At 40.7% G+C, this 20270-nt stretch overlaps 1 protein-coding gene across 5 annotated transcripts in view; it reads left to right on the plus strand.

The window, feature by feature from the left end:
- Positions 1-20270, plus strand: part of GRHL2 (grainyhead like transcription factor 2) — a 159972-nt gene that overhangs the window by 115340 nt on the left and 24362 nt on the right. For all 5 annotated transcript variants that reach the window (XM_055303344.1, XM_055303345.1, XM_055303346.1 and 2 more), the window contains exons 9-12: positions 1168-1326; positions 10575-10662; positions 11124-11263; positions 15694-15725. In XM_055303344.1, the coding sequence (XP_055159319.1) occupies positions 1168-1326; positions 10575-10662; positions 11124-11263; positions 15694-15725 (419 nt within the window). The remainder of the gene's footprint in view (positions 1-1167; positions 1327-10574; positions 10663-11123; positions 11264-15693; positions 15726-20270) is intronic.

A 20270-nucleotide genomic window follows, 5' to 3' on the forward strand; every position in this document is an offset into this window, starting at 1 on the left:
GCCGCAGACAGCATTGTCTATTTTTGCCCTGCAAGCTCAGGAGGAGAAACAGGCATGGTGTACTCTTTCTCAGTGGTCTCTATCACTCAGCTCCCCTGAGTCACTTGACATTTTCATTTTTAGCCATTCGTTTTCTCTACTATTCCTAAATAATTCACAAGCATTTGTGGAGTCCATCATCTCATCCCAGTGTCTACAAGGGTTCTGTTTCACACACGTCTTCCAGGTTTGGTGCTGTGTTCTATGTTCTCATAGCCTCTGTACACAGCTCTCATTGGAGAGCCTTGACCACCCTGTGGTGGTTCTTACTGGATTATTCATCTTCCTTTTGAACTATCTACTACATGAAACTGGGGTCTGGCCTTCGTCTCTGTCCCTAGGGTATATACTGTTGTGTTTGACCCACCGTGGGCTTATGTTGATGTTTACAGGATGAATGAAGAATCAAATGAATAAAAAGAATGATTGAATGAAATGAATGTATCCATCATTAGATCATTTCTAGCCACTTGTTTTCAGATGGTGGCTGGAAAAGTGAGAGTCTGTGGCATGTTTCACAAGGTGGTCATAAGTAGTATGTCATAAAGACCTTTCATCTTAGCCTTCCTATGGATGTGGTCCTTTACTGATATGTAAATTAGGTACCACTAATACAAAAATCTAAGAAGTGGTCTCGAATCTCAAAGTTAAGAGTCAGGTAGGAAAAACAGGTATATAAACAAATCACTGTTTCAGCACAGTAGTGTGCAAGGAAGATGCTATTGAGTTTTGTTTTTGTTTTTGTTTTGACCCCACAGGTCAGAGATTTGAGAAAGTGATATAATTAGAAGTTATAGCTTTAATATGTTGCAGAGATAATGCTTTACACATCTGGTTTATTCATGTTTGAAAAAGAAGTAAGATTTTGTGACACACTTGAAGGAAAGTATGTCTATTTCAAGATTTAATGTGAAAGCAACAATTTTTATATATTTAAATCATAAATTCTGTAATATATCATGTTTTATGTGCTCAGCATGTTCTTATTTCAGAGTATCCAAATATTCTTCAGCTGTCCTTATGAGATTATTTAGTATTTTGCTTCTAAGTCTAAGGCTTATGCATTTTTATAATGGATCCTTTTTATGGTGACTTCTGAACTTTTTCCTTTCTTTCTCCCACCCTCAGATTTTCATCACTGTGAATTGCCTGAGTACAGATTTCTCCTCCCAGAAAGGGGTGAAAGGACTTCCTTTGATGATTCAGATTGATACATACAGTTATAATAATCGTAGCAATAAGCCCATTCATAGAGCTTACTGCCAGATCAAGGTCTTCTGTGACAAAGTGAGTAAAGATCATAAAGGTATCTTTGTTATTAGATATTACTTGTAATGACATTTCCTCTTTGTCACTTCTCTTGTCTAGTGGTGTCAAATTAGTCACCTTATCAAGCACACTGGGAGTTGTAACCTTTCATTTTCAATTCATTTTAGATATCTAGGGAGTCATCAGTCGACTATTTTTTTTTTTTTAGTCAATCATTTTACCACTAATTTAATGGCTGATTGACATTGCACTGTGCTATGAGTCTAATTCACTTAGATAAGTAAAATAATAGATTAATACTTTTTACTGGGTATAAGCCTGTCCCAGAGCATGTCAGTTTATTTTATGAATTAAATGGTGTCTCATCTAGAGCTTTTGGAAATGGAAATGGCACCTATGAAATAAGTTCATTAGTAAACATGCACTCAAGAGGAGATACAGTTTTTTAATCTCTCTGAATCCCATCATAAGAAGATAGAGCAATTAGAATAGCAAAGTTTAAAATCCTTTAATTATGTGACATGAGATCTTGACAAATCCCAAATATAAGTGGGAGTAAACAGCAATAGTTTTGAGAGCTGTATGATACCAGCATCATAAGGGAAAGCAATGGGGCTACGTGATAACCAGAGAACAGGAAACCTATAAAATTGCCCCAAGGTACTCACTAGGGAGTGAAGTGTGCCATCCGAGGATAGCATGTGAAACAAGGGTGGAAGGATTCAGATTCTGTAGACTCCAATTTGCTATCATTGATAGATGCAAAGGGATGGAACATTGAAGTGTTGGGGCTCTGAAAACTCTGGAAAGTCATAAATTAAAGTTCCCTTCTAGGGCAAAACTCTGCTCTGAGAAAAAGTTGCTGGGAGTAGAATCCAAGTTAAATTGGACTCCCTCTACTCCTCCAAAAAAAGGTGCAAAGGAAAGAGAAGTTCCAAATAAAAAGGATGAGGAGAAAGGATACAGAGTAAACCGATCTCAGGAAATACAGACTTTTTTGATTTTTTTTTTTTATCACTTTGTGAACACATCAGAAGAGAAGAAGAAAAAGCATGAGAGCTGTGAAGCTGGCAGAACGATCTTGGTCCACTCATTTTACTTAAAAATGACTATCAGAAAAGAAAAACAGTTGAATCCCAACAGAGTCTCATGAAAAAAAGATATTAAAATCAGACTGACATCCCTGGGGGCAATGGGTACCTGCCCATGAAACAGGTGACACCTACAGCTTAATGTTCCAAAATGAGCTAAATGAAATTAAGAAAATCATAGAAGTCATGAAGATCAACATAAATCCCATAGAAAAACTCCAGAGTTGTTTTGAGCATAGAATGATTTGAAAAGATTTGTGAAAGAATTCAGAAATCAAAGATTAAAATATTTTAGAAGTAAAGACTATGCTAGAAGCAAAGCAAGAATGAATAAATATACAAGAGAATGCCTTAAGAGAAATACAATTTGAAGCGGCAAAATTTTAAAAATCAAAAGGAATAAAAAATGAGATGCAAAAGAAAATAATATAGGACAGAGGTAAAGAAGATCCAGTATACATGTAATAGGAAACTTTGAGGGATCCCTGGGTGGCGCAGCGGTTTGGCGCCTGCCTTGGGCCCAGGGCACGATCCCGGAGACCCGGGATCGAATCCCACGTCGGGCTCCCGGCGCATGGAGTCTCCTTCTCCCTCTGCCTGTGTTTCTGCCTCTCTCTCTCTCTCTCTCTCTCTGTGACTATCATAAAATTAAAAAAAAAAAAAGGAAACTTTGAGGGAGAAAACTAAAACAATGGAGCAAAACAAATGCTAAAATATGATAAATTAGGAAAACTTAAAATATAATGAATATATCTATATTAAACAGCCTAGTAAATACTTGGGAAGATTGGCTCAGGATCATCAATACCAAGTTGTTAACTTAGTAAACTTTAGAAATATTCTTTAGGCATCTAAGTAAAATACAATAGAATAGAAATAGAATAGAATAAAAAGTCACTTGTAAGGAAACTTACCATCAAACTTTTCAACAGCACTCTCAGGTCAGGGACAGTTAGGTAGCCTTCACAGCGTGGGGGACCAGTTAAGTCAATAGACACAGTTGTGTAAATGAGAAAAAACAGTGGGTCAGTTGCCAGAATCACATCGCAGAAAAGAAGTAGAGAAGCCAGATGCAAATGCAGGTCTGATTCCAGACCCATACTCTTTGAATTAATAAACAGCTGTATACATAAAAAGCCAAAATGACAACTGATGATTCAAAACCTCAACAAAGAGCCAAGGTAGCCTTTAAAAATAAAAGAAAGCAAACGAAAATCAGTTAATATCTTTAATTTAGCATATTAAACATTACGAAAGCATTTTATTTTAATGAAAGCATTTTCAAATGACATATAACATTGGGCTTTTAAAGTACAAATGGACAGCATTTAAATAGTTTGAATATCCTCAACTGTATTCCAGATACAGCAAGGAACGTTGCAGAATCCTCCTCTGAGGATCTCCTCCTTGAAAACAAAGCGTGGGATTACAGGCAGAGAGAAGGGAGGGAAGGATGGGATAGAGACACTGGGCAGTCCATTTACCTTTACATTGCTGCTGGGAATTGAAGGTGAGAAAGAGAGGCCTTAAGAGATGCTCATATAGTTATTTTTTTCAACAGTGTTGATATGATAAATACTGAAACTCAAAGAAAAGGAACATGCAGGATAAATAGATAATGTTACATTGTTGTTCAGCTATGTCCTAGAACTCTAAGAAACTAGTGATATAAAGTGTTTCCAGTGGGTGGTGTTTAGCTTACTTATCCTGATGTTAAGGATAGGGAAGAAATCTCAAGCAGAGTCTATTAACCTTAACTGCTAGAAAAGTTTTGAATAACTCAGATACAAAATCTTATGCTGTAATTTGCCAGTAATATTTGCAACTCTAATTTCAAAACCCAGACAAAACTTACTCCTGGGAGATGCAAAGAGAAAATGTTTAATTTTTACCCCTTTTAAATGAGGATGTAAATGCCAATGATTGAATTCTCCTCTAAAGCAAAAAAAGTAAGAGCTATTCCATTTTAAAATCCTGTTTCCCAGACACAGTCAAGATTTGTAAACAGATGGAGTTCTGCACTATTTATAGTCCTCCAGCTTGATTTATAATTAGCACACCTGTGAGAATCAAATAAAGACCTTCTCTATTTTTTATTTTAATATTTTATACTTCTATGGAAATGCATTTTTTTGCATTTAAAAAAATTTGGAATCTGTCTATATATCTACCCTGTGTTCATGTCTTTATATCTATGTTTAATTACTTCCATTAGCTTTCCTGAAAAACAAGAATTGTATTAATGTAAATAGTAAGTACATAATTTGTAAAACTTGAGAAATAAAGCCAAGTTCTTTTTTTATAATAGTTTTTTCTCTTTATTAATTCTTGTTTGGAAAGATTTGGAGATGATGACTGTTGAAAATTATGAAAAGCTAAAGATGCCCCTGCAAACCATCTTGGTACATTGGCCAACTTTCATTTAGTTAAGGACACATTCTTAAATTTAAGAGAAATTATTTAAGTGTGCAGTAAAACAAAGCTAACCATCACTTCTCAAAAGGTGGCAAGACATCACAATATAATCAGGAAATCTTAAGGCATATTTTTTAAATCTAAGACTCCAAAATGAACATTTAGGTAGGAAAGTTATTTTTAAATGATAAATTTGGTCTTTGTAGCCAATTATACTGTTCTGGAAGAACTGAACTTTTGTGCACTTTGATAAGAGTGGAAAGAATATCTTTTAGAAGCTTTAGGTCCCAAATATTCAAGGGAAGTAAAGGAATTCATGGAAGGTCATGTTCAAGGAAGCTTTCTCCACCTTAATTAAAAGTATCTAAGCTTCTCTGGATCATTGTGAAGTCAAAGCTTTATTTTAGAAATGGGAGCTGTGGTTCTCCTATAAATGTTTGGGTACTATCCAGACTTGTTTTGTCATGCTGATATCTGAGCATTCTGGGCAGGAAATTTCTTATATAGACATGGCACCAAGATTAGGCTCTGTAGGGAGCCACTGTAGGTTTTATGTTGATCCATTTGGTTTGGCATATCAAAGAATGCCTGTCAAATAATAATCAGGTTACTCTATTGCCTAAAAATTGACACTGAATATATGTAAGTCTTGGAACAAATTAATTGCAGGCTTTTTCCTCAAAGTAATAGTACAAAATAAAGCACCAATTTAGAAATAAAACTGCTTGACAAACCTTGGGGTGTATCTACAGTGAGTCATAATTTATGTAGATAGATAAAGTTTTAAATTTTTATTTATATTAAATAATATGTTGTAGAGAACTCCAAGAACATAGAAAAACATCTTATATGGACTCAACAAAAAATGAATGATAGGAGACTTGTGCTTATATCTCACACCAATTTCAACAAGGCAATGTCTGTAGATTAACAGTTTGTTTTTTTCAAAATATTATATATTATCTAGATACAAAACTCTGCAAAACCTTAATATATCATAAAGAAACTTCCAAAGGATGCATTTCTATATTTTTAAACCCCTCTTCTTCTACATGTCCATGGTTTATAATTATAAATGACAATTCAAAACTTTAAAATGAAGCACTATAAAATAATTACCCCCTTTTTGTAGTAAGAAGTTTTTTGACATAAAAACATCTTTAAAATATCTGGCTAAACTATTATATCTGTCCAGATCTTATCTATGTAAAGCTCTTAGAACTCACCTGGCACAGAGTAAGTGCTATGTAAATATTAGTTATAATTACTCATTTTTCAAGAATTAGCTTTAATGCTATCTCCTTTACGATGCTTTCATTGCCCACATGTGTCCAAATCTCTTGTGTCATGGATTTACTTTGGCCAGAATTGGGAATCTTTTGTTTTTTTTTTTTAAAAAAAGCTAATTTGATAAACAAAACATGTATCTCTGTGTTTTAATCAAAGCTTTGTATGTCTTTTTCTGTGAAGTGTCTATTTCATGGCTCTGGTCCATTTTTTAAAGTGGTGTAGGGGGAGGGGCAAGATGGCGGAAGAGCAGGGTCCCCAAATCACCTGTCCCCACCAAATTACCTAGATAACCTTCAAACCATCCTGAAAATTTACGAATTCGGCCTGAGATGTAAAGAGAGACCAGCTGGAATGCTACAGTGAGAAAAGTTCGCGCTTCTATCAAGGTAGGAAGACGGGGAAAAAGAAATAAAGGAACAAAAGGCCTCCGAGGGGGAGGGGCCCCGCGAGGAGCCGGGCTGAGGCCGGGGCGAGTGTCCCCAGGACAGGAGAGCCCCGTCCCGGAGGAGCAGGAGCTGCACCAACCTTCCCGGGCGGGCGGAAAGGGGCTCGCAGGGAGTCGGAGCAGGACCCAGGAGAGCGGGGATGCCCTCAGGCTCCCTGGGACACTAACAGACACCTGCGAGCGCAGGAGAGTGCTCCGAGCTCCCTAAGGGCTGCAGCGCGCACGGCGGGGACCGACCGGAGCAGCTCGGAGGGGCTCGGGAGCGGCTCCAGGGAGGGAGCTGCGGGGCGGGAGCGCGAATCCCACAGCGCAGGCCCCGGAGCACAGGGCGCCGGGACACAGCCCAGGACCCGGCCTCCCCCGGGACAGGCAGAGGCCGGGAGGGCCCAGGACAGCAAGGACGCTCCTGCCCGGAGCTGAGCAGATCAGCGGCCCCGCCCCGGAGCCTCCAGGCCCTGCAGACGGAGAGCCGAGAGCCCCGAGCCCCGTAGTTCCTGCGGAGGCTGAATCCAGGCTTCCAGACTTGCCATAGCAACTGCGACTGTTCCTCCTGGGGCCCCACCGGGTAAACAACCCCCGCTGAGCCCTGCAGCAGGCAGGGGCAGAGCAGCTCCCCCAAGTGCTAACACCTGAAAATCAGCACAGCAGGCCCCTCCCCCAGAAGACCAGCTGGACGGACCAGTGATACTCCCCCGTGTTCCAATACAACTTGTTTCTGGCCACTCTGCACTGAGCAAAATGACTAGAAGGAAAACCTCACTTCAAAAGAAAGAATCAGAAACAGCCCTCTCTCCCACAGAGTTACAAAATCTGGATTACACTTCAATGTCAGAAAGCCAATTCAGAAGCACTATTCTACAGCTACTGGTGGCTCTAGAAAAAAGCATTAAGGCCTCACGAGACTTCATGACTGCAGAATTTAGATCCAATCAGGCAGAAATTAAAAATCAATTGAATGAGATGCAATCCAAACTAGAAGTCCTAACGACGAGGGTTAACGAGGTGGAAGAACGAGTGAGTGACATAGAAGACAAGTTAATGGCAAAGAGGGAAACTGAGGAAAAAAGAGATAAACAATTAAAGAACCATGAAGACAGATTAAGGCAAATAAATGACACTCTAAGGAAGAAAAACCTACGTTTAATTGGGGTTCCCGAGGGCGCCGAAAGGGACAGAGGGCCAGAATATGTATTTGAACAAATCCTAGCTGAAAACTTTCCCAATCTGGGAAGGGAAACAGGCATTCAGATCCAGGAAATAGAGAGATCCCCCCCTAAAATCAATAAAAACCGTTCAACACCTCGACATCTAATAGTGAAGCTTGCAAATTCCAAAGATAAAGAGAAGATCCTTAAAGCAGCAAGAGACAAGAAGTCCCTGACTTTCATGGGGAGGAATATTAGGGTAACAGCAGACCTCTCCACAGAGACCTGGCAGGCCAGAAAGGGCTGGCAGGATATATTCAGGGTCCTAAATGAGAAGAACATGCAACCAAGAATACTTTATCCAGCAAGGCTCTCCTTCAAAATGGAAGGAGAGATAAAGAGCTTCCAAGACAGGCAGGAACTGAAAGAATATGTGACCTCCAAACCAGCTCTGCAAGAAATTTTAAGGGGGACTCTTAAAACTCCCCTTTAAGAAGAAGTTCAAGTAACTCTGAACGTGAATGGGCTTAATGACCCCATCAAAAGGCGCAGAGTTTCAGACTGGATAAAAAAGCAGGACCCATCTATTTGCTGTCTACAAGAGACTCATTTTAGACAGAAGGACACCTACAACCTGAAAATAAAAGGTTGGAGAACCATTTACCATTCAAATGGTTCTCAAAATATACCCTAAAAACTACAGAACACTTCTGAAAGAAATTGAGGAAGACACAAAGAGATGGAAAAATATTCCATGCTCATGGATTGGCAGAATTAATATTGTGAAAATGTCAATGTTACCCAGGGCAATTTACACGTATAATGCAATCCCTATCAAAATACCATGGACTTTCTTCAGAGACTTAGAACAAATTATTTTAAGATTTGTGTGGAATCAGAAAAGACCCCAAACAGCCAGGGGAATTTTAAAAAAAGAAAACCATATCTGGGGGCATCACAATGCCAGATTTCAGGTTGTACTACAAAGCTGTGTTCATCAAGACAGTGTGGTACTGGCACAAAAACAGACATATAGATCAATGGAACAGAACAGAGAACCCAGAAGTGGACCCTGAACTTTATGCTCAACTAATATACGATAAAGGAGGAAAGACGATCCACTAGAAGAAAGACAGTCTCTTCAATAAATGGTGCTGGGAAAATTGGACATCCACATGCAGAAGAATGAAACTGGACCACTCTCTTGCACCATACACAAAGATAAACTCAAAATAGATGAAAGATCTAAATGTGAGACAAGATTCCATCAAAATCCCAGAGAAGAACTCAGGCAACACCCTTTTTGAACTTGGCCACAGTAACCGGAGAAGGACAAACAGTGTATGTTCTCATTCATTTGGGGAATATGAATAATAGTGAAAGGGAATATAAGGGAAGGGAGAAGAAATGTGTGAGAAATATCAGAAAGGGAGACAAAACATAAAGACTTCTAACTCTGGGAAATGAACTAGGGGTGGTGGAGGGGGAGGAGGGTGGGGGGTGGGGGTGAATGGGTGGCGGGCACTGAGGGGTACACTTGACGGGATGAGCACTGGGTGTTATTCTGTATGTTGGTAAATTGAACACCAATAAAAATTAATTTATAAATAAAAAAAAAATAAAGTGGTGTATTAGTTGTCTTTTAAATTTGAATCATTATTTATGTTATGGATTTAATACTTTATGCATTATTTTGTTGCAACTATTTTCACCAGTTTGTCTTTTGCCTTTTAATTGACTCTTTTTTTTTTTGCATAACTGAATTAAATTTTTATATTTTCAAATCTTTTTTGTGTGAGATGAGTTAGGGACAGTTTTTAACTAGAGGCTGCCAGCCAGCACATGCTTCACTACTCCTCACCTATACTGTCACAAAGGGAAGGAACTGTAAATGCACACCCGAAATCTAGGGGAGGAGTCTAGTCTGGGGTGTGTGTCTGGATTTCACCTGTCTAGAGCATCATGGAAATAGAGGTGCAGCCGAACTCTTCTGCAGCAAGAAAGGAGAAAGAAAAGGGAAAAGAAAATCATTGGAACATCTGTATTTGAAAGGTTGAGAAGAAGAAAATGAGTTGGCAAAGCTGGCACAGAAGAGTGACAATAATAATGATAATGATGTCAGGGAATCCTTGTAGGCCAAGAAGGAAAGAGATATTAGGTGATGGTCAGTTGGTTACAGAGGGTAGAAAGTTGGCAAGAGAAGCCAATGAAAAGGTCAGATTATCAGGAACAGAGAAGCGGAAAGGAGGTGAATAGATCAAACTTTTTTCCTATTTGGTTGAACAAGCACCATCTCCAAGCACTTGTGAACACATTAAAACAAAAACCAAAATCATACTTGTACATGCAAAGCGATCATACATCTTGTGTAGTTTCCTTAGGTCCTTCCTCATTTCCACTACTGTAATGATTTTTAAAAGTTTCATGACATCAAGCAAAGGGAAAGTTTTATAGGGAATTCACACTCAACTTTCATGCTCTCTCTGTGCGTAGGAATGATGTTAATAGGCCAATGCTTTATTTTAACGACATTTTATTATAATCACTAAAGTTACTTAAGCAGCCTCACTGTGATAGGAACTTGGGCTGGGTCTTTCTGTATGGATTCAAAATTGAAGTTGTATCAATAGACAGGATTTCAAAAAAAAAAGGGGGAAATCTGCAAGAAGTGGCATCACTCCGAGGTCGAAATGTGGTACAGATATATAAGGTTCTGTCTCAGCTTCAGAACCGAGGCCTGACCTCCCGGAAGGGGCTGCAGTGGAGCTGCCCACTCTCCCTTCACCCCCCAGTTTGTTTCTTATCCTGGAGACACGTCTGTGGACACTGTGTTGGCATGCTCTAATAACATACCTGGCATTGTTTGCTTTTCCCTGTCAGGGAGCAGAAAGGAAAATCCGAGACGAAGAGAGGAAGCAGAACAGGAAGAAGGGGAAAGGCCAGGCCTCCCAAACCCAGTGCAACAGCTGTGAGTGTTGCTGAGGAGGGGTGGGCTCTGGCCAGGCCACGTCCACTAGGGGAACAGGTGGGAAGAAGTGGATGGTGGGTAAAACCATGGGCCTGTGAGGGATGGCTTGTCTGCCCTAGCTGTGAAGCCTGGGTGCGTGGTCTCTGTGAGAAGCAGATGGAATCATGTGACCATAGATTGTTTGCGCTGGGAGGGACTTTGTAATCTCACGGAGACCAACATCTTCCTCCTCCAGACAAGGAACCTTGGGTACAGAGAGGGACAGAAGGGCACAAGGGGCTCCAGCTCAGGAGTACTCACCTGAAGTTCACGCTCTCTTTGTTGTTTTGGCAGTGGGAGAGGGGGTGATAAAGTCTGTTCACATCTGTGGCTTTTGGAAAGATTTGGAGGAGAAAACAGGGAACTCAGGCTAGGGCTCACAGCTAAGAGTTTCTAGTCATGCATAACCCTCTTACATCCAGCCTCTGATGGGAAGTTGGCGGCGATACCATTACAGAAGAAAAGCGACATCACCTACTTCAAAACGATGCCTGACCTGCACTCGCAGCCAGTCCTCTTCATACCTGATGTTCACTTTGCAAACCTGCAGAGGACAGGACAGGTAGGCTCTACCTGCTAACATCCACCTGCCGTCCCTCCCCCTGGGGCCGATGGAGACTTAAGACAGTCACATCACACCGTGATGACCTTGAAAATAGCACCTGCACTCCATGCATTCCACGAAAAGTCAGTCATTCCGTAAGAAAATGGATTTTAATAGAAAGGAATGTCTCAGGAGAGGAAACTGACTTAGTTTGGGGAAGAAGAGAGTGAGCTGATAGTAGTGAAGTGTTGACAAAGCAGTGAAGGGGAAGAAAGTAAGGAGGCTGATAACCTGAGGAAGTTTTGTGTTGTGGCTCTGGTCATGTGGGACGCGCCTGGTGCGGTAGAGCTCCACCTGATGGTGGGAAGTTGAACTGCACCTATAACTTCAGAAAGTTGCCCAAAAGGAAACACTTTTTGATTACATAAAACCATATAAGCAGTTTTTCCCTTAGTAAATTAACAGTTTTCATTGAATAGGTGAGTCACTTCACACCGAAAGAAAAATGAGATTGTAGACAAGCCTTTTTAAAAGTAATTCCTGTCTTCTAGTCATACCTACAAGCAAAATTAAAGACTAAAATTAAAATAACATAAACACCCAATAATTAACTCATTATGGTAGCTCAAGTTGATGGAATATTATGTGGCCACTAAAATTATAATTACAGAAATTATGTAGCAACATAGGAGCTAGTTATGATAATGTTCAGTGTAAGAAAAAATTAGAATACCCATTTGTGTCTGTACCATGAATCTAGATATATACCTGAGCTTGCAGGTAACAAGAAAAATTGCAACACTTGATGAGTAGGATTATGTGATGGATGATTTTTCTTTCTTTAGTATTTTTAATATTATTTATTTTATGTGATAAAATAGAATTGAAGAAAAGAACCTCCCTAGCATTAGCCAGATTTGTCTTTCACTAAATCAGTTAGGTTTTAGTGCATCGTGTATGGGCTAGTTTTCTTTTAAACTCAGAATCCTCTGAGGAAGAGTTTGTTTTGAGAATAGGGGCATACCAACATACTCAGGTTTTTCTTCCATTCCAGGTGTTCAGACACTCAGTGGAATTGACCTTAGTCAGGAGGAGAAATCATTATTGTCTCAACTTGTTCTTTCTTAAGAATATATTGTCCCTACCCATGTTGTTTCGTTATAGGTATGAGACAAAGTACTTACACAACTGGGCTTCTTTGTTGCTGTTCATGACATAACATGGTAACAAAATACCTATAGTTTTTTCTTAGAGTGCATTCCACTAGAAATTAATTTAACATTCCTTTCTTGTCTTACTTGTTTGATAGGAACAAGGACACAAGGCAAAAGAGGAATGTTAGGATTTAGCAAGCTATGAGTGCTAGCACCTCATTCTATTTATTTTTTTAATTCCCAAGAATATGGTGATTTGTATATTTACAGTCTTAGCCCCATAGGATTTTGTGAAGCTGGGTATATACACTTTCCAGAAGAAGGGATAATTGAGTTAAATTGTTCTTACTGTTCACCGTCATGATTCTGGCTTCGGCTCTGTGTCAAAGCTGATGACAGCCTGACCTGTTCTCTTGGCAACACGTCCCTGAAATATACAAAGCTGTAATGACTCTTCAGAGGAGCAGTGACCAAATCTGGCTGCTCACGACTCTGAGTTTACTGGCCTCATTGGCCTCATTGGCCTCTCCATGTCCGAACTGGATTCCTAGCCTGTGGCCAAATCAAGCTGGATTCCTAGCCTATGGCCAAATCGGAAGGAAAATGTAGCCTTTACAGTTTTTTGGTTTTAGTGATTGCAAAGCAGCTCAGGCAGTGCCCCCAGGCCTCTGGCGAAGTTAAGTTCTACAGTCCGGAGCCACCCTTACAGAGCCCTCAGGCTTCCCCTGTGGCCTTGGAGGCAGAGTTACAGGGGTCAGAGACGGAGCCTGCCTGATCTCTGGGCAGCAAAGGAACACAGTCCACTGTGCTCTGGAACAATGTGTGAATATTCTATGGTTGATCAACTTACTTGGCCAAGATCAGGAGCACCTACAGTGGCTGGCTGGGACTGAAAGTCTACCTTTTCTTGGAAGAGCTAGAAAGTAGGGAGATGGGTTTGAAGGCAGGAGGGAAGCCAGCAGTGCCATGAAGTTAGTGGGTGTGGGGCAGGGAGTGGCTGACTTAACATGCCACCATTAGCCTGTCAAAATGTGGGGTCCAGGGTTGGGGGTGAGGGGAGAGGTAGGTGTTGGTGTGCAGCAACATCAAAACTGCACAGCTGGAAAGTGTTCAGCTCTTCAGCTCTTAGGGTCAGTGAGAGACCCCCCTGCCCCTGTCATGTTGAGGGCTCATGAGCTGTGGCACAGCAATTCCAAGAACATGGGTGGGGGAGTAGGTGTTTTCACTGCCAGCCCACATGTTCCCTTTTCCATTATCTCATCGATTCACATGTGGGTTGGAATCATCAGATAATTGTCAAAAACTAAAATCAGGCAATGAACCCAATGTGCAGGCACCGTGGAAATCGTTGTTAGTCTCTTTCTCTTCACATTAAATCCCAGATAGTCACCGAGGCTTTTCTCTGGAATGCCTTTAAAAACAAGTGATAAGGGGAGTTTGGGAGAAATTGTGAGATACAGAGGTGTCATCTTTCTGATCAGACTTCCTCAAGGAACCTGAACCCAAGGAGGACTTTGCTCCTCCCTCATGCCCTGTGGAGCAGTCTTCCCAGTTGTGGTTTGTAAACGGACTTCTCCCAAACCACAGGAGTGCTTGCTAAGAATTCAGGCTCCTAAGTTCCATTCCAAGTCTTTTGAATCAAAATCTCTAAAGAGGGTTACAGGAATTCACATTTATAACAGTCTCCAGATATTTTTTATGCATTCTAAAGTTTGAGAAACAGTCTAAAAATTAAATTCCTGCAATAAGGCCTACAGCCCACAAGGAAGAAACAGTGGGTTGAGGGAGAGAAGTGACAATGCAAGGAACATGATAGGGACAGTGTCGTAGAGACCATTCAAAAGGGCAGGAAAACACTTAAGAGAAGGCTGCTTCATTTTGAGGTCACCAGTTAACTTGCAGGGAGCCCTCCATGACCCTGTCATATAGTCAGACAGATACATTATGCTGCATTTAAAGAAGTTAGCAAAAATCAGGCCAACATCAGGAGCTTTTTCCAGAAGATTCAGTTGTGTGACCAGTGATATGACCCAGGCTCCCTCACTCGTGTGTGTCATTCCATATGCACTGAAATAGTCACATTTCTAGAACGTCACAGTGGCAGATGCTCCAATGCCACATTGATATTTGGGATATGGTGGAAGAAAACATCTTACCTTTGCTATTTTGTGTTAAAAAGAAACAAAGTATACAATACAACAATAGATACAAAAGATTTTCAAGAGGAAAGTTCCCTGTGGAAATCTGTCTAATGACTAAAATGACTCATGCCCAAGGAGTTCCAGGTAACCAGCTTCGTTATATAGCAAAGTCTGGGAATAGTGGCATCCCAGGAACTGCCAGGAGCCTTTAAGAAAGTGTATAGGGAGGGTGTCAGTCTAGGCAGAGCTTTTCTCCCAGGCAACTGGGGCAGGGGCAGTGATGAAGTATACTGGCACCACAAATGACTTTTGAAGTTAAAGTGTAAATGTCTGATGCTAACTTGAGTATTGTCCCAAACAAAAATGATCCCGAAGCATATAGATAAAGCTCAAGAAAGGCCCACAATTAATTTTTATAAATAATTGGCCCAAAAGGATCTACATACATAGCAGGTCCCTTCTGGATTTCTGTAGTTTCATAAAATAATAAGGATGCTGCATAATTTCTTTAAATCTGATTCTGCCTGCAACCATGCTGACCACCTAAAGAAATCTATTCTCAGGGGTCTTCTGACCAGGAGGACCTCCTAGAGCTATATGATCTTTTCCCAGCCCGAAGACAGTTGACTCTAAGTGTTTGTGGTTGTGGGATGCCAGGACAGCCCAGGCCCTTTTGGGGAACACACAGAGGCCTGGGGTTTCTGCTGCATTGCCATAAGACTCTCTTTCTCCCCTGCCTTGCCAGAGTACAGTATCTATAGCTTGCTCACCCATGGATCCAATGGAATTGGTTACTCACAGGCCCTGCCCCAGAGTCTTTCTAAACAATGATTTTTAGATCCTGCTAAAATACTTCTTTAATGTCAAAGGCAAGAGCTGACTTAGAACTGTAGATAGTCTGATCAGAATGACTTGAGCTAGAAATAATCAGATTTCCAACTTTACTTCCTTAAACCCCAAGAATTAACCCTAGAGAGAATATGAGGTTAAATTTGTCTTTCCTTTCCTTGGACACACACATAGGCATCATTAAACAGATTTGCCTTTTGTCTTTTTAAGACAGTGTAAGAGCCTAGGAAAGTATGTGCATCACGTAATATATTTCCATTTCTTGTATCTGACCTACAGTAAGACTGTTGTTTTGTTCCCACAGATGTATTACAACACGGATGATGAACGAGAAGGGTAAGCACTCAGTTCTTCCTCTTTACACCCAAAGTCAGTTCATGTCAGTAGCCATGGCTCTTGGAGTACAGGATAACCATGAACTTAGAACTGAGAAATGAGAAAGGCTTGACTCTTGAGAACTGTCTGAGACGAAAGGCTGGGGAAATGCTGTTCTCCTTCCAAACCTTTCTTTATATCTCTCTCCCTCCTGTGATCTGCCTTTGAATAACTAGCTGTTTTTCTAAGTGACACATCTCTTTAATTCTACTTTTTCACCAATAGTCCAATTACTGAAATCTCTGGCCCCAGTGCAGGATCAAGGTGGGCTTGAGGTGGGAGCCAGGGAGACAGCCTACCCTGCTTTGTAGTGCTCTGGTCACCCACACAAACCTCTTGAAGCCCTCACTCTGGGAAACTGATCCAGGGGGTCAGTGGTGAGGCTGGTGTGAATGAAACTAGGCAAGCTGAGAGCCTAGTCACTGTCCTTGGGATTGTAGGTAAGAGAGGGTTTACGTCAGGTCACTAAGGCTCCCAGGTGTCTTGCATAGTGCTTTCTGTGTATTTACTCACTTTATACCCTCTTAGAATTTTAGAAACAAAAAGGAATCTTCAAGGTCATTTAGCTAACCCTCTCTTCTAGGCAGTGTAACATGGTACACCACATTTTTGGTAGGTAGTCAGCCAGCTTCTACTTGAATACTCTCACTGTATGTAAGGTAGCTCATGACACCATTGGACAGTTGCAGCTCTCAGAAAGTTAGTTTATCTATTACACTGATGTCCACCTTCTTTTGACTTCCACCTATGGGCTCTAGTTCTGCTCTTTAGAAAAGCCCCATCCATTCCTATTATTACACTTCAACATCTGCACTCCAGGGGATACCACCAAATTTCTAATCATTTCCTTAGAATTGTTTCTCAGAAATAAATATCTGTTCTCAACCACATGAGTTGGAGATGATATTGAGATAATTTCTTCTTGTGACCCACACCCTATTTTTCTCTTAAAGCAATCTAGAACTACATTCATTTTTCAATATCTATGTTACATTACATATATACAACTAAACTTGTGGTTTGTGGTATATCTATATAAAATTTCTAGATCATTTTTTCAGATGATAGTCAAACCAGAGCATCCCTATGGTTATACAATGAATATATTTATTTATAAAACATTTCAAGATGAAGTAAGTAGAACAGATATTGCTGAGTTCATTTCCTAGAGCAGAGTTTTAAACTACAGCCTGAGAACCAAATCAACCCATTGTCTATTTTTGTACAGTCTGCAAACTTTTAAAAAAAAAAAATAGGCTCCACACAAAATGTGAAGCCCAATGCAGGGCTTGAACTCATGACCCTGAGATCAATACCTGAGCTGAGATCAAGAATTGGATGCTTAACCAACTGAGCCACTCACGTGCCCCTGTCTGCAAACATTTTTAAATGGCTGAAAAAAAAAATCCAAAAGAAGAATAATATTGTGCGACATGTGAAAAATAAATGAGATTCAAGTGTCCATTAAGTTTAATTGGAACACAACCCTGTTAATTCTATTATGTCTTACCTGTGGCTGCCTTGGTGCTACAACAGCAAAGTGGAATAATTGCCGCAGAAACCGGTGTGGGCTAAATATTTGCTCATCTGGCCCTTTGCAGAAAAAGTGTGCCACCCTCTGGCCTAAAGGATAGAGAATCACAAAGGAGTCAGAATCCCCCAGCTGGTTAAGAGCAGAACCTTGTCCAGGATCTAACCTCTAAATTCAGAGTTCTGAATTTTCAAAATACCTAATTGGATTGTTCTTTTTATCTTGGCACATAGGTAATGTATTCCCAGTGGCTGGAATGAGCAGAAACATTAGCACTATTGGATTCTAATCTGTTGCTCATGTATTTTACAAGGGACAGTGTGGTGTCATGGAAAAAACAGTGGCTCTGAGTTTAGGAAGCCCACATTCTACTCCAAGGCCATTGCTTACCGATGTGAGGCCTTGGGCTGGCTCCTTGACCTCTGGCTCTCAATCTCCTCAGCTGTAAAATGAGGATTTTATATGAGGTGATCCTCGAGGTCTGATCTAGCACTAACATTCTCCTCTTCTCTTCTCTGGAAGAAGTTAACCTCATAAGGGAGAAGTGCCTGAGACCCCAGCTCTGCTTCACATGCAGAAAAGTCGACTTCAGCCTTTGTCCTTCCTGGCAAGTTGGCAACATTTAGGTAGCCAGTTGACTTACTGCTGACTCCCATGGCTTGGCCTCTCTGTAAGAATTACCCTCTGTTATTGCATCATCAGCCTGAGGCCCGAGTCTCCATCTCTCGTACATCTAATTAGAGTTCAGTTGAACACTGTGGGTGGCCTTGGAGCCTCCGTGTTAATACATGGTTGGTACTTGGCTATTGTTATATTTAAAAGGAATAATTAACACTCACTGGATATCCTGGCTAGGCACTGTACTAAGTAAGTGCTTTATATGCATTGTTGCAGTGAATGCTCCCAAAATTTCTATGAGGAGGATGCTATAATTACCTCCACTTTGTAATGAGCAGGGAAATGTGTTCAAATGTGTTTGTAATGAGCAGTCATACAGCTGGCTGTGGTAGAGGCAGGATTGGAACCCGGTCTAGCTGACCCCTGCTTTTAGCCATCGTGCTCGTCACCTAACCCTCTTAATTCTTGAACTGTGGCTGCCAAAGAGGCACAGAGACAGGCCTCGTTGTGATAGCTTTTTGTCCTTGATACACCCTTGGCTCACCCTTTGGAGCTCGGAACCCATATTGTGACAAGCCCAGATGAGTGTACCTGGCTAAAGAGATCAGCTCACTGAGCCCTGAGGAGTGCCACCTTCCCTGGCATTTGCATAGCCTCCTTCAGGGCTATCCCTGGCCTGCAAAATCAATACATATCAAAGCATCTGATTAAGTCTAGACAGCAGCATTCACTCAACCACCAGCCAGAGGAGGTAGCACAACTAAAGCACACCACAGTCCCCCCATCCCCACCCCCTGCAACTCCGAGGCCAGTGTGGTGGTCAGATCAGATACAGCCTGCTGGACTGAAGTGCTGGCAAATCTGAGTGTGATTAAAGGGGGAAAGTAGAGAAAATGCAGATGAGGTGGATTGGAAGCGTCATCTGCCAAGTGCCTAAACAGAACAAATAGAGGAACACTGCTTGCTTCTGCCTCTTTGATGGTAAAGTGAGTATTGGGGGTGACTTCTGGTGCTGAGTTTGAGCATCGACAGACTCCACTCGGGTTGTTCGTAGGCTGGGGTTACAAGTTTGATAGAGAGGCTTTGGATGCCACTTCTCAGTGGTAGCCTCTTGCTGCAATTTGGAGTCACCCAGGGAGTTGAAAAATACTCACATATAGGTAACACCCCCAGGCATTTTGATTTACTTGATGTGGGATGCAGTTTAGATACAGAGAGCCTTCTAAAGTCCCTAGGTTATTCTAAAGCTGAGCAGTATTTGAGAAGCACTGCTCTGGAGCCTGCCAGCCATGATTTGAATCAGGCCTTTATAAGCTTTGTAACTCATATAACAACTTTTTGGAGTCTCATCTAAATATAGCAAATAATACCTACCTGATGGGGTGCTTGGGTGACTCAGTTGGTTAAGCATCTGCCTTGGGCTCAGGCCATGATCTCAGGTTCCTTGGATTGAGCCTTACTTCGGGCTCCCTGCTCAGCTAGGAGTCTGCTTCTCCCTCTCCTCTCTCTCCCTCTGTCCTCCCCACCTTGTGCTCTCTCTCTCAAGTAAATAAATAAAATCTCTAAAAAAATTTAATACCTTTTGGGGAAGTTAGATATTATTAATCTATCACCAGTGAGTGCATTTAATCACCATGGTACTAAATTTAAAAAGTCACCAGCCTGTGTTCATCAGCACAAAATAAAATTTTTGAGAATTCTGCACTACTTTTTTTAAAGGAGCACCTTTGCAGAGCTCCAAGTACTTTGATAAGTTTCTCAAGGATGCTAAGCAAACTATGAAATGTAAGGTATGATGGGCTCTGTTGTACCACAAAAACATAATTATAAGGTGGCTAAAAATAAAGGACAACTTCCTCAATTTCCTAAGGAGGAGCTAAAAACATAAATTAAAGCTTTGGGGCCAGTTTGAATAGTTAAACCATTATGGATATTGCCAAAAGAATCAATGATTTATTGATACTTACTTTGTTAATATAACTTAACCTACGTTTAAGGAGTAACACAATTCAGAAATGTGTGTTACATCTTATGAAACACTTTTTTTAAAATTATTTACAATTCATCTTTGACATAGTGTCTTATCACTAAAATTGATGTGCATCACTAAAATAATGTGTTTGCTGTCATCTCACACTGTTTATCAGATAGTCTTTCCCACTACTGTCGAAGTAGAGATACAGCACTTTTTAGATCCTTATCTTCAAGCCTAAGAAATTTTATCTGAAGCCACAGATATTAATTCCTATAACATTAGAAATAGTTATACAAGTGTCTGCCACAATGTTGCCTTATAGTCAATTGTTTTTAATTAAAATTTTTATTTCATAGTAATGGCAGATCCATATGCAGTTGTT

Source organism: Nyctereutes procyonoides, unplaced genomic scaffold (genome assembly GCF_905146905.1).
Source record: "Nyctereutes procyonoides isolate TBG_1078 unplaced genomic scaffold, NYPRO_anot_genome, whole genome shotgun sequence".
NCBI classification, from domain to species: Eukaryota; Metazoa; Chordata; class Mammalia; order Carnivora; family Canidae; genus Nyctereutes; species Nyctereutes procyonoides.